The 15000-nt window shown below is 39.4% G+C and overlaps 1 protein-coding gene across 2 annotated transcripts in view; it reads left to right on the plus strand.

Annotated features, from left to right (window-relative positions):
• LOC138021942 (uncharacterized) overlaps positions 1–15000 on the plus strand; it is a 187837-nt gene that overhangs the window by 78037 nt on the left and 94800 nt on the right. For both annotated transcript variants that reach the window (XM_068868968.1, XM_068868967.1), the window contains exons 12-13: positions 12277–12606; positions 13399–13602. In XM_068868968.1, coding sequence (XP_068725069.1) covers positions 12277–12606; positions 13399–13602 — 534 coding nt within the window. The remainder of the gene's footprint in view (positions 1–12276; positions 12607–13398; positions 13603–15000) is intronic.

A 15000-nucleotide genomic window follows, 5' to 3' on the forward strand; every position in this document is an offset into this window, starting at 1 on the left:
CGATGCAGGGCTCCAGTAAGGTCGTCTTTAGTGTAATTATAATTTTTTCTCTTTTTTTTCCACATAACCATAGCCACCATTCAATAAAGTGCAAACATGTATTTTAAAATCTTTTGGACTACATGATTATGATCGATTATGAGCATAAATGATTGATTAACAAGCCTTTGCCTTATCACGTCATTAATTCGGTCTCCAGCAAATGGCTACTTGACTTGATTATCTCTAATAAAGAGTACCGGTAGGTTAAATGTTGTAAGCAAAGGCCCAGTTTTTAGGTGTGTAATAAGCACAAGCCTGAGAAACACGTAAATGTTTGAGCACAAGCATGTTCTTATTACACTATTGCCTGCACGACATGTTCTTACACGTGTATGCTTATTTCACATGAGGATAGATTTAATCCAACAGTCCACTTCTGCATGTACATGCATGTGCCCCTTCCACTTTACAAAAATGGCCACCTTAATCGCACTAAGTTTCCCTCCACATGTGTCGCCTGTGCACGCGCTTATTCGTAGTTACTAAAACGAGGAATGACATCCAATGACCTACAAAGAGCTACAATGACCTACAAAGAGCTATAATGACCTACAGCACCTACAATCAGCTACAGTGACCTAAAATGATCTACAGTGAGGTACATTTTGAGCTAAAATTAGCTAATGACGTGTAATGAGCTAAAATAGAAAATAATTTGCAGCTCTGAGGGCACTGCAGCATGTTTGCAATACAAAGGTTAAAAGTATTCCACTCTGAGCTTTGAACCAATTAAAACCTCGTTGCTGTGCAAGTTGAAAATTTTCAACGATGAAATGATATACGAGTGAGATCATATATGAACTGCGGATATGAAATCAAGCTATGATCCTCGCAGTTCATATATGATCCAACGTCAGTGGCTTCATGGCTCAGTTGGTTAGAGCGTCGCACCGGTATCGCGAGCTCACGGGTTCAAACCCCATTGAAGTCCTGAATTGTTTAGGGCTTCTTTACGCAATTGCAAAAATTCCGTTCATAACTGCAAGGATCATAGCTTCATTTGATTTGAAAATTTTCATTGTGCACTCTGAACCAAAGAAAACATTGTGGGTAGAGTAACTTATTTATTAAGTTCTATTCATTTTTTCCTGCTCTATCTTATCGTTGCCGAGCAAAACCTTGATATTTGTACATTTTCAATTTAGCTTTAAAGCAAAGGAAAACTATCCAAGGGTCTTTTCGCAGTTTATTTCTGCCTTCAAGGCCACATGCGTAATAGGCCTTTTACAACTAACGATCACATGGTACAAAATCTGCCATGCTGGAGGGCAAGCTCATTATTATATCCCCACTGGGATATTAAAACAAAGGCAAGTCAAGCTTGACTGGTTCAGGTCTCTTTGTTTTAATGTCCCAGTGGGGGAATAATAATGAGCGTGCCCTCCAGCATGGCAGATTTTGTACCATGTGATCGTTAGTTGCAAAAGGCCTATTGCTGTCGTCATTTAGGCTGTCGTGCAATGGACTAAAAGCGTTGCGTGACAACGCACAATGGATGTTTTCCGCTCATCAACTCTTCACCCTGATCCTCTTTTGTCTTTCTCTTTGATTGCAAGTTATTTAAGAAGGCCTTTCTAGCTCATTCTAGGTCATTGTAGGTCATTTTAGATCACTGAAGGTCATTGTAGCTCAGTGTTGGTCATTGTCGTAGGCCATTGTAGGTCATTTTAGCTTATTGTAGGTCATTGTAGGTCATTCCTTGTTTTAGTGACTGCGTGCGCTTATTGCAAAGCTGAGAACAGGGTTGTTAATATCAATACTCTCAAGAGCACTCATACCAAGTCTGCGAAGTTGAATTGGGGACATTATTTTATCTTTGGTAGGCACTTGGCTTTCTTGAAGAGCATATAATTTTGCTTTGTGCTTCATGCCCTTTGAGACACTTGCAGAGCCTTAAATTTCATTTGCAGTCTTCTTCAGTCGTCCCAGAACAGGCCCTTAGCACTCCTAATCCTTTCCACTTTCAGCAAAATCAGCAAAAGGAGATTGAACAATAACAACGCATTATTAAATTTTTAGGTTTATTTTTCTCAGTCACTAAAGTCAATAAACATTGTACACCAAAATTCCCAAATTATTTAAAGAAATCAAACATAATGCACAATCTACCTTACAACGTTCATGGTCAAGAGCGTAATGGCGGTCGGTCACGTTTCGAAGAGCTCTCGCCCTTGTCAATATTTTCTGTCTCTATGTATCGTGTACGTTCTTGGAACGTTTGGTTATTTATCTCAAAGCGTGCATGACGGTAGGAATCGTCAAGAGATGGCCAAAGAGTGCCTTTACTGGAAAAGAGCTGTGCTTCGTCCGATATGTAAACAAGGCCCAGGAACATCATGCAGCAGAGGAAAGTCCTTTTTATCGTGAAGAGCGCTACATTCTACAGATGGACGTAGCTGGTTTAACATCCAGCGACTGGTGCTCCATGGAGATATTCATTTCAATCCGTGGCCAACAAAGTTTCCTTGCAAAGAATGCGGGAAAAGTGTTAGGAAGTACCAAAACGCGGTTCTGCGTTCCGAATGTGGCTTTTGGATTCACGCAACATGCCTCAGTATGTCAAGTTCGGCTTTCAAGTACCTTCTGGATCGCCCAACAATCGATTGGATTTGCCCCATATGCTCTTTACCGCCATTGAGGGATTCATCTTTTGAAGAGATAGATGGATTTGTTACCGAGGAAGAAAATTATTTAAATCAATCACTTCTGGAATCAAATGTAAATTACTTCAAAAGCAATTCGTCACCACAGCCCCAGGAGACAGATAATTGCTCTTGCTTATCCGCTATCTGTTCTTATCAACAAGATTATTGACTCTGGCTCTGTGCCGGCTGCTTGGAAGCTGGCCGAAATCTGCCCCATTTCAAAAAGGATGATCCTTATGACAAATCTAACTATCGGCCAGTGTCGATTCTAGTTACTCTGGATAAAGTTTTTGAGAAGTGTCTTGCACGCCAACTTTCTGATTATTTTAGTTCTATCCTATCACTGTTTCTGTCTGCGTATAGACGGGGCTACAGCTGTGAAGCGGTACTTCTACGTTTGATTGAGGATTGGAGGAATGCACTTAACAATAAGTTTGTTGTTGGCGCAGTTTCTATGGATCTGAGTAAAGCCTTTGATATGATACCGCACGACCTCCTCCTCGCTAAGCTTGCTGCCTATGGTGTTCCTCCAGTCAGCTTGCCCCTTCTACACAGTTACCTTAGAGATAGGTCCCAGCGTGTCAGGGTAGAAGATGTAACATCTGATGTTGTTGTTTTTTCTAAGGGTGTACCTCAGGGATCGGTGTTTGGGGCCCCTTCTTTTTAATATTTTTCTTAATGATCTGTTCTATTTTATTAATCGTGCTAATTTGTCCAACTATGCTGATGATAATCAAATTTATTTTAGTGATCGCGATCCTGAGGTGGTAAAGTCTGTAATCGTTGGTTTGACGATAATAAGCTTGCGCTCAATCCCGAGAAATGTAAATGTATTATTCTTCCAAAAAACTATCCTGGCGATCTTTCCTTTAGCATTAGTGATGTACAGGTTCCTATCGTAGACCATTTAGAACTTTTAGTTGTAACTATCGATAACTCGCTAAATTTTAGCAAACACATTGGCAAGATTACAAAGAAAGTTGGAAATCAGTTAGACGTTTTGAGCAGGCTAAAGAACACTCTTTCAATCTCTTTGAAGATGTGCCTTTACAACTCGTATGTAATGTCTTATTTTACTTACTGTTCTGCGATCTGGAATAATTGTAATGAGTCTGATAAGCAAAAGCTGGAAAGGCTTAAAGTGAGAGCTCTAAGGTGTGTCTACAACAAACGGGTGCCCCTTCATGGTGATGATGACTACAGCTTAACTTTGTCCAATCGTCGCCTACAGGACATTGCTATATTAATTTTTAAAGCTGTTAACGGTATGTTACCAGGATACGTAAGTGACTTGTTCGTCGTACGTAATAATGTGAAGTGCTTGAGAGGTACCAACAAGCTACAGTTGTCCCACGTAAGAAAACTACAAACTTCGGCCTAAAATCTACAACTTTTATTGGTGCCAAAGTGTGAAATACTTTACCGGATAAATTACGTTCAACGAAAATTCTTAAGGAATTTAAGAAGGCTGTGAGAGAACTACATCTGTAATGTACAGATTTCTACGATTTATTGTAATAATTTTAAGAGTTAGGATTGTTTATTTATTGATATAGTTAGAATGTTAGTTATTAATTGATCATGTATATATATACATATACATAGAGGATATTACACGGTGGCGAGAAGATATGAATTTTATGTTCGAGTGGCAAGAGCAATATCTCACGAGTGAGCGAAGCGAACGAGTGAGATATTGTTCTTGCCACGAGAACATAAAATTCATATCTTCGAGCCAACGTGTAATGTTCTTTTTATTATATGGAGACTAAACATTGAATATTTCCGATTTTATTGTGTTTCAAAGTAAGTCAAGTTTTACAAATACAGCTGGGTTTTATAGCAAACAGAAAATATTATTCCTCGTGCTTTCTTCTTCGTGTTCTCGTTTTCAAGTTTTTCTCTAAACTCTTTAACTTCTTCGTCGCTGATGGACGCAAACCTGCTCGCCATGATTTATTCTAAAAAACAAACGCGACGCGAGAAACCAAGTCAACAAAAGCAAAAGGCGGGAATCGTGACGTCATTGAACGATATGACACTCGCAAAGGTGACATACGGAAAATACGCCACTCGGGTCCCGGATAAAGTGGCGTATGGAATCTACGAGTGGTTTAGTTCCCAGTAAAACACTCTCCTCCATATAATACAATTATTTATTTATTTATTTATTTCACTTTTCTCGGCATATTAGCATGTATTTGCTAGGGGCCTAATCAGCCTCATCAACCCGAGTTGAAATAAAGTTACTTACGTCTGTGGGCAAGGCAGGATAACGTGGAAACCAACAACAGAGTGTACATGTAGGACAAACAATAATTTTATTGCAGTCTCGTTGGCACCTATTCATAGGAGGCTTCTGAATAAAATAAAGCTTCCTGTTTTGATACAATCGATCTTGGTAAAATCCCTTTCGTTTATAGTAAATTTATTACGCTTGAGATGCCAACTAATTTAAGCCTAAAGGTCCTTGCTTTCTCCTTAAAAATTCAATCACCATATTGGACACAATAAGCTTACAGAGTGTTAAGTGTTCATTTTGAAAGAATTTCAAACACCATAAAATGCGACAAAAACCACTTAACTTACTTCAAAAGAAGCAGAAGGCATTGGAATAATTGAACAGATTTTCAAGTGAGCCTTATTTTCCGTGTGGTTAGCCAGAGCACCGGAGCTCTCACGTCTCACGCATTGAGCGTGAGTGTCGTTCATCTCGATGGCAAATCGTTTAGCTAAACTGGCTTTGATTGACCATAAAAACCGACGACAGTCAATGGACAGTAAATGTGATTTCCCGCCAGAAAAACGCGGCTTGCCAAATGCAATGCTGGCTATGCGATTTCCCGCCCAGGAAACCTGCAGGAACACCCGCGTCCCCAAAGGCCGTCTCCCTCTCCACCTCCACTCCGAAAGTCTGTTGGGGCGGGCGGGCGTGCGTACGCTGACGTCATGACCAAAATTTCTCGCATCGATAGATTTCCCAAAATTTCTTACCCATGGTGCTCCGCTCCGCTCCGCTCCACAAAAAATGACCACTGAACCCGCTTTTTCTATTGTCATCGTTTGAGGACTGGTAACGAATATGGCAGACCATACGATCGATTTGGACTCGTTCTTTCACGAAGAACCCCCCTCAATTTTTAGCCAAGAGCCGCAAATGTTTTTTTTTTAACGTCATTAGGATAGAAGGATCCGGCAAATACTTTGCTGAAACTTAAAGAAAAAGAAACAGGAAGCATTCTTGACCAATGCTATTTGAAACTTAAGAGATTGAAGATAACCTGTGTTCAAGAACATATTTATACTCTAGTTTCCTCGTAAATTATCGCAAATCTATATATTGTTTACTTAATTTCTGAGCGTATATATAATATTTTGCATACATAAGACAGAAATTTAACTTTTTTAACACTTTGATTTGTTCATCACCGCCAGCTATAACCGTAGCTTCATTGGGCAATTTCCCAAAGAGCAGCTTAATTGTGTTCAGTGAAAACGAGGTGTCATTCCCTGTGTTGAACCATTTAATTACTGCAGAAAAAAAAATTATCTCGACCAGCTACAGTAAATGAAGGTATGACTTACTGAATCAGATTCTGGACAGTAGATACGTGCTGTGCTTTTTTCAATACCATAGAATTTCCTTTTTTCCCTCAGTTTTCATCCTTAAAGCACGTACCAGTACTAATTCAATAAACCCCACGCCTATGCTCAATTACTGATTGTCATAAACCTAAACACGTGACACAAAGGTAACTACAACAAACTGTGCCATTTAAATCAGTCCACATGAAGGGTGGGGGCTGAAGTTGACCTGTAGGAAATCAGTGACCACATTTTTATAGCAGGGTTTGGAATCTCGGAAACACAACTGCAGAAATTTGAGCAAACTCTTTTATTCAATCAATAATTGTACAGCACTTAACATAGTCCAACACAAAAACGAAAATTTTAATTAATAAGAAGACCTTGGGTTTGAGGTGGTATTTTCTTGCACCAACTCCAAGTACAAACATAGGCACCTGGGAACCAATGTAGCATTTATCCACAAGCTACACCCGCCAGTTAAATCTTGTGTAGATGGTAAATGGAGCGCTGGGGTCCCCGCTTCTTACGCCTTTCCCCTCTTCTCTTCTCGACTTTTCTGGCAGCACTTAACTTCCTATTAAAAACGTCTACTTTAAAATTTATAGAAACATTTGATTCCTGATTATTCAATATCAAGTCATGCACCATTTTTGAGGTCCCTAAGTGCTGGATCTACTTTCCATGAAGGACCAGTAATAATCTTTACTCTTCATTTTCAGAAGGGTAACGTTGAGCGTAGATGAAAGTTGAAAAGAAAAGTCATCTGGTATAAAAACAAAATGTTCCTGAATAGTCTTGTTTTGCTTTTTCCACAAGGTGCCTAGGTATGGCCGAAATCACCTGCAAATATCGCAAGAAGTTGTCCTTAATTCCGTAATTCGGAGGTCCTTTATTTGTAAAACACCCTTCTGGAACCACGTTTTGTCTCAACATCAACAAGGATTTCCCTAGTATTGAATAAGATTAAATCTTACCCAAGGTCAATTTCGTGAGCGGATTTTAATTCTGAGAAAAATTGAAGCATTAATTCATAAAATTGTGGCATATCAATCTGCTCAGGAAAACTGAAATCGTAATTACATCTTAACAGAAAACTTACTCCACCATATCTGTGAAAGAAATGATTTGGTTCTACCTTTCAGGTTTCATTTCAATTTTCTTCCTTTGAAGAAGACCATTAAATCCACGCTAGTCTTAATCAGTATTTCAGTATGCGGAACACGTAATCCCCCCTTATCATAATTGAGGTACATTGTTTGGCCCTTTATTTTGTCCTTTCTTTTTTCCAGAGGAACTGGAAAATGGAAATATTGATAGATGAAATAGAACCCACAGGGGCATCCAAAGTTGACATCGAGTAGACTAACTGCGGAATACCAAGGCATTTTGTTATTAAGCAGCTGCCTGGTATACAAAGATTCCGGTACTGCCAAAACTCTAACTTGGAGTTTAATTTAAAAAAAAAAAAAAAAAAAAAAAAAGGAAAACTCCGAAAAGTTCTTTTTACCATTTACTTTCTCGTCATACGGTATGAAAATACCTTAAGCTCGAACAGGCTCCGAGAGCCGCGGAATGGTTGGTATACATTGGATGGCGATTGGATGACCATATTTGTGTAATCAGAGCTGTCATCGATCAGTGTCCACAAGTGAGAGCTGGCAAGTAGATGCTTAGGCTCTTGCTTCGCTTGCATGGTGAAGTCCATAATATGCGGCTACCGCAGAGCACTGACTAACCCCAACTCCTATACCGCAACAAAGGGGATTTACAGTGACATCATCAAAATTCCTGCGCTAGTTGAGGTCTGCCTTATGGCCAAAATTGCAAAAATTTTTCCTTTTCATTCTTATTTCTTTCGCTAGGCGGGCAAAAAAATTCTTGTGTTGCTTTCCTTGGCTCGCAGCAAATATAATAGCAAACAAAAATGGCATTCTGTCTTCACGAACCTCAAGCACGACGGCCAGAAACGTTTTGTCCCATAACCTTTTGCACTTAGTGGTCCATCTCCTCGGTTGACATATATAACGACATGATCTGATAACTTGAATAAGGTGGCTTTTCGATGAAACGTGAATGATGAAAACTCCTTTCCCGTTATTTAGTGACATCTCAGTATCTATCGCGTTACAGGGAAAACTGACGCAAAAAGGCGACAAAACTTGAGGCGTCCCTTCTCTAAACTCAGTTAGGTGGTGTACTGTTCAAAGTAAGATCTTAGAACATTTCCAACTCAGCAATTTTGCTGTTTTATATCGCTATCGAACAACATGTTTGCCGCCGCTTTGCCACGCGCAATCGAATGTGATATGAGCTCACACAGTCCACCATTATACGATATATACTTAATTGATCACTCCCCGTAGGGGCTCTTTCAAGGGCCAATGAAATACAATCACCTAAATGACAGAACAGAACAGAATAACAACAACAACAACAACAACAACAACAATTGTTAAGAATCCCAACTGCCGCAATCCTGTTTTCGTTTCCAAAAACAATGAATTAAAGAGGCTAATTTCTGCAAAAGCTAATAATGATGTAGATTGGTCCTTCGACTAATATTTTGACCATTTCGACAAAGGAAATGACTTCTTATACCTCCGTATGACGTCAGAGCGCTCTATGACAGCTTTATATTTCGCCCTGTACGCACGCACGCTGTCCTTCAGTGATACAAAGTTTACATCAACTGTCAATCAATTGCCCCTTACGGTTGAGCGACCTTTGGCTCATTTTTGCTGGGTGCGTTGGAGGAACACTCTACAGTTTGGCTTGAAAGGAAGCACCACTGAACGCCCACCTGGTTGATTCACATTTACCGCTTGGACGTACGATGTCACGACTTCCCAACAAACGGGAAAAAAAAACCTGCCTTCTGTGCCCAACTTTTCTCGATTCTCGTCGACATTTTTTGTGTTTTTTCGAGTCCCGGATCCCGAAAATACCCGTCCTGACCTTGTGCATAATCTGTCAACTGTTTATTTGTTCCCTATCACACACTTCTGTCACAAACGTAACTCCGTTTACAATAGAAAAAGAATTCCAGTGGCTGTAAAAAATATTTCTCATAACCATAGACATTTGTAGTCCTTACGTGTGTGTGGATGTTTTGTGCATTTTTTTTGTCGTTGGTTTAAAAATATGTTATATTGGTTTACTTACCTGATTTTTGGCTTGAATATAGTGATTTTCTGCTAAAAATATGGTAGCAGCCAAAAACAAACATATTTGGCGCCTCATACCAAATTCCTGGAACTCTAAACCAGAAGTCCGTTTCAAAGAACTCTGTGGGACATAAGAGAACACTATCTGTCATTAACACTTGTTTGTGTGGGTGACTGTGGGCTTTTTCTTCTTTTTTCTTTCTTTTGATTGTAAAGTGAATTGACGTTGCAATGTGCAAAAGCTCCCGTAATCCAAGTAGCGTGCTGTTGTGTGTATTTGTAATTTGCGTTTTGTTTCTTGTAAAAAAACTAGACCCTCCGTGAGGGTACACTGGGTTGCCTGTGGTACGTGCACTGTTCCAGACAATTTTTTCAAGTTGGGGGGTCATTAAGACCGTGTAAGGGATCACCGAGAAGTCATACCAGCAGAGGCCCTTTGGCTCACTGGTTCTCACACGTTCGTACGACGAAACAGATCTGTCCTTGCGTAATATGTGCACGATATTGTTTTGGTATTGTCTATCATTGTAGTCATAAGTGCCATGGTAGAAGCCTTGAGTAAATAGTCTGAGAAGACATGTGGTAACTAGCAAAGTACTGAACCCAGAAAGATTGAAGAAAATAAATGGGAATTGAGAAACATTGGCTTCTGGGCTGACATACTGATAAACTTCTTTTCACCAAAAGTTTTAGCGTGCCCTCTGAGCATCTGACATATACCCCTTCGTAAAACAGAAGCATTGAACCGAAAATACTATTAACGTTAACAAATGAAAATTCAGCAAGGTGCAGATTTTTTTAGCTTGGTTTATGCAAAAACAAATATTAATGCCAAATGAAATAAATATTGATACACAGTTTTTAGAAAGAGCAGAAGGAAGTTTCCAGGACGGTCGCTCGAGAATAACATATTTACAACATGAAAACAACATTAATTGTGAACCGTGAATATAGAATATAAACAGTTACGATCAGCGACAAACATTTTGGGGGATTTTTGCTACGTTCAATTTTGTTATTGTACGTTTTAGCTGCACAAATAAATCGCAAATCGAAAGTGACATCGCCGTAATTCAGCGGGCGCCGTGATTAAGTTACCGCGACATGTTTACTTGCGAAACAGTGAAGCATCTGTGTCAAGTGATGGCAAGATACCGGGTTTTAGTAAGTTCGTTTTCTGTCAAGTGTTATAAAGTTTGACAATAAATGAGCGAATGCAAAACAAAAATCACAATCGCCCACCATTGTTTCTGCAAAGTCAAAAATTTACTCTCCAAGACGAGGTTATTTATCACCAAGGTAATTCCATCATTTTGGAAATAGCAGCTACTTTATTATTCACCGGCGTCACAATTTTTTGCTGATTTTGTTGAAACTCAAGCACGCTTCCAACAGACCTGTTTATTTTCATGAAACCTTTTCTGCTTACACAGCAATACTAAAAATATCCTCCGGTATTACGTTTCAACCTTAAGCTCGAAAATTCAATACACAACATGATATTATAATTCACAAAGGCAGAAAATATCACAGAATCCTTTTCCAGCGAAACATTTTATTGAAACAAACTAAAACGCCATTCGCTTTGCAATGACTTTCCACTGCTGGTTAACGAGAATAACAAACTCACGAGGCAGAATGTATATATATATTTAATTAAGTTAGCACAACAGAAAAACGCTAACCTCATTTTGACACGAAAATGCTTTACTATTGCCATAAAAACTATCCAGTTAAGCTCGCATACTATAAAACATGATGAATTCATAAAGGCCACCTTTTCCAGCGAACAATTTTTTGAAACAAACAACATATTTGCTATTAGAGGCAAAAACCCCTTCCTATTTCATTACGTGCGTGAAGAGGAAAAACTCAATCGTGTCAAGTATGCGCAATATTACAACAAACTAAAATTTCAGGATCAAGCCGTTTCCATGAAGAACCTTTTCCTTGAATAATGAAGCACAAAATAGACGACAAGCTTTCTTTTAAATAATTCTTGGCTGTCACATTTCCAATTTTTTTTAACCTGAAGACTGTGCAGAGTTGATTACAGATCCACCACTTAAGTAGACTGCGAGCAGTCTCTTTCTTTTCCTAACTTCTGTAGAGCGTAGCTCGTCGCGTAGCGCGCGATTGATCGAGCGAACGAGGAAGCCGCAACCCGAGAGAAACACGTTAATTTGCATACTTTTGTCGGCGCTTTGTTGCTCGCGTGATCTGAGGAAAAAAGAAGGACTGCTCGCAGTCTAGCACTTAAAGTGTTCGATTCGTTCTTTGTCTTTGTTGAACCCATAAGTTACCAGAGAATTTTCCATTTGGTTTCAGTGTTCTACATAACAGCACACTTGGTAAATATTATTTTAGAAATGCAGCTCACTTTGATTTCTGCTCGACGGGCGACAGATTGTTGTCGAAATCCATTACTCGTCGCTTTTGAGATTCCAGGTGTTGGTTTTCACCGCCTGCCTAGTTTATCCAACTGACTTGCCATTATTGAGCTCCATAAGGGTATATTTTGTTTAAGGATCCACTAAAAAGCCATTCGCGTTACATGACTTTTGACGCCATTGCAGGCTAAGCTAATGATTCCACTACTATTCTACGCAGTTCCACTACCCTCTCGATCCTAAGAAAATACGCGCAGAAGGCTCTATGCACAAAGATACCACTTACCAGGGGAGTGACAGGCAAGACTTTTACCGACACGGAAGAAAAAAAAATAATAATAACACCGAACAAATGCCACCCACTTTTAGACTGGGATTGCCATACGGCAACCCAGTAATTAATAAAAATATAATGCAAAAAATAACACTGTGAAATCTTTCTTTTAGCACTCGAGAATGGGGATGGAAAAGAAGGAACTTGTCCCGAACCTTGGAAAGGAAAAACAGGCTTCTGTGACAAAATGGGAGACCAATGTGGAATGGACTATCACTGTGGTGAAACTGAGAAATGTTGCTTCAGTGGTTGCCAACGAATGTGTGTTAACACCACAGAAGCACATCAAAGAGCAAGGACCAGGCCTGGACGTTGCCCTAAGCCATGGCTGGGCCAGGAAGGGTTGTGTGACCGTCGTGGAGACATGTGTCGGCGGGATGTTGACTGCAAGGGAAGTGAGCTATGCTGTTTCAATGGCTGCCAAAAAGAATGTGTCATACCTGGTTTGTGACATTTTAACTTCTTGATAATAGTCCTTTTCACGGTTTATGACGCCATATTGATTGAGGGGGAAGGGGGGAGGGGCATGCATGAATGTAGTGAATTTTGTTCGAATTCAAACCTTTATAACTCCGGTACAAAGCAGAAGATTTCCAAAAAATTCAATTATTTTTAGTCATTTTGTTAATATCATTCACTTGGAAAATTAGATCATTGCACAAGACGCAACGTCTGAAAATTGGATGTTAAAAATCTCCTCTTGTAGCTTCAAATTTCGCGTGAATTTTCAAAGAGTTATATGAAATTTACAAATTTCGTTTTCGGTCGTTACAGCTAGATTGTGATCGTCATACCTAACAAAAATAAGCTCAATAGAGGTATTCTCGCTATCCACAACCGTCAGACCTTAAAGGATTTATAATAGTTCAATGGTTGTTGTTGTTGTTGTTGTTGTTGTCGTAATTTAAGCCGTGTTTGCCCCCTATCCAATATGGCGTGAAAAGAAACCGTGAAAAGGTCTATTGATTGACATGTGGCTTTCTTGATGGGCAAGTGTGACAATACCTTATATTGTACCCACATTCGATAAAAGGACCCAAGGTACTAGCATGAGCTAACCATGTTTCTAAAGTGTGTGTTAAAATAGGATGATCCGAGGGCAAACTATCCATTCAGCTTACTTACGATGTAAAATGTAGTTGCAGAATCGCACCAACAAAACAGGATAATCAAATCAATAACTTAAGCCTAATTAAATACGTTTTTTGAAACTGAAGCAAGATTTTTTCCATCAGGTCTGACCACCTGTCAGGGTAGATATGAAGAATCATTCCTCTTCCCTCTGTTGGGACGTTTTACTCCAGGGTGCAGGAAAGATGGTAGATTTTTCGAGGTGCAATGCCATCCGTCCACGTCTTATTGTTGGTGTGTGGATATGTATGGTGTAGAATTGCTTGGAACTCGGATTAAAAGAAGAAGACCTAACTGCACTCTACCTGGTAAATTGTTATTGCTCTTCTCAGATTTTGCCATAAATGACCGAGTTTGTACAAGTTTTAGCTCTGGTTGAAATCCGCCAGGTAGTCAGTCCCTAACTTGAAGAACCGGGATATCTTCCTATCTTTCTCATCAATCTTGGATAGGATTCTCAATACCAAATTCCAGCGTTTAATATTTGTACCGTTTAGCATAGTCAGTTGAGGAAGTCTTTTTTTTTCACTACCTCGTATTGAATCAGATTGGCTCACCAGTCTAAAATGTTTTGAGGTAAGACAGATTCAAGTTTTTCGCGACCCAAAAAGTAAAGAAAACGGCAATTCGTTCATGAATCATGAAATGAGACGATTTGCCGTTTTCTTTACTTTTTGGGTCGCGAAAAACTTGAATCTTTCTTACCTCAAAAAAATTCAGACTGGTTTGCCTACCCGATTCAATTTTAGGTAGTGAAAAAGAAGACTTCTTCTTCCAAGAAGTTTACATAGGTGGCTTCCCCATTGATAATTTATGTTATCACCTATCAATCATTCGATTGAAATTTTTTTTATGAGTTTCTACAACACTAAGGCATCCAAGGCGTCACATTACCATCTTCGTAACATTCGGCACAAATGCATTTGTATCCATTAGGGCAGAAAATCCTTGGTGTAAAACCTCGTGAAATTTTCCTTTGCTTCGTTATCTTGTATTGGAGTCTCTTTCTTGCTCTACGTCGTTTCTCTATTGTTCCCTTTTTGTTATGTCATTCGTGAGTTTCCCAGGTTTTTACACCGAGGAACTGTTACAGACTTTTGTTTTGTCTTCCCAGTTATCTAAACCTATAAGAGAGCGGAGAACACTCCTATCGGAGTAGTTCAGTGTACGCCTAGGTTCTGTCGTGTCACTCCATCACTTATAGGTCACCATTAGCCAGCTTTTAAATATACGATCGATTATACTTACCATTATAACTACTTGTCACAGTTATGTTTTGTCACTTGCAGGGCCGTAACCAGAAAAAAGATATGACTGAGGCAATGTCCGTGTTTAAATTATCTTAGGAAGTATTTTCAGTGTTTATGATGAGAACATACTAAAGACAACACCGGAATCACGCTTTATTTTCAAATTTCACGAAAAAATGACTGAGGCAAGTGCCTCGGTTTGCTTCAGACTGGCTACGGCCCTGACTTGTCACCTTTTTCAAGGCAATTCGAGGTGTTGCATCAAAATAACTTAATATCTAGTTACTGTCAAGGCCATATATCCACCGTAAATTGTTGTTCCAATAATTAACTTACTCTGTCACCTCCGGCCATGAAGAACCTAGCTTGATTAGGAGAAAGAGCGTTCGTTACCACTTTCCCCAAACTATGAAACTTGCTTTCTTTTAATCATTGATGGCCTAAATGCTACGAATC

This window comes from Montipora capricornis, chromosome 10 (assembly GCF_036669925.1).
Source record: "Montipora capricornis isolate CH-2021 chromosome 10, ASM3666992v2, whole genome shotgun sequence".
Lineage (NCBI taxonomy): Eukaryota > Metazoa > Cnidaria > Anthozoa > Scleractinia > Acroporidae > Montipora > Montipora capricornis.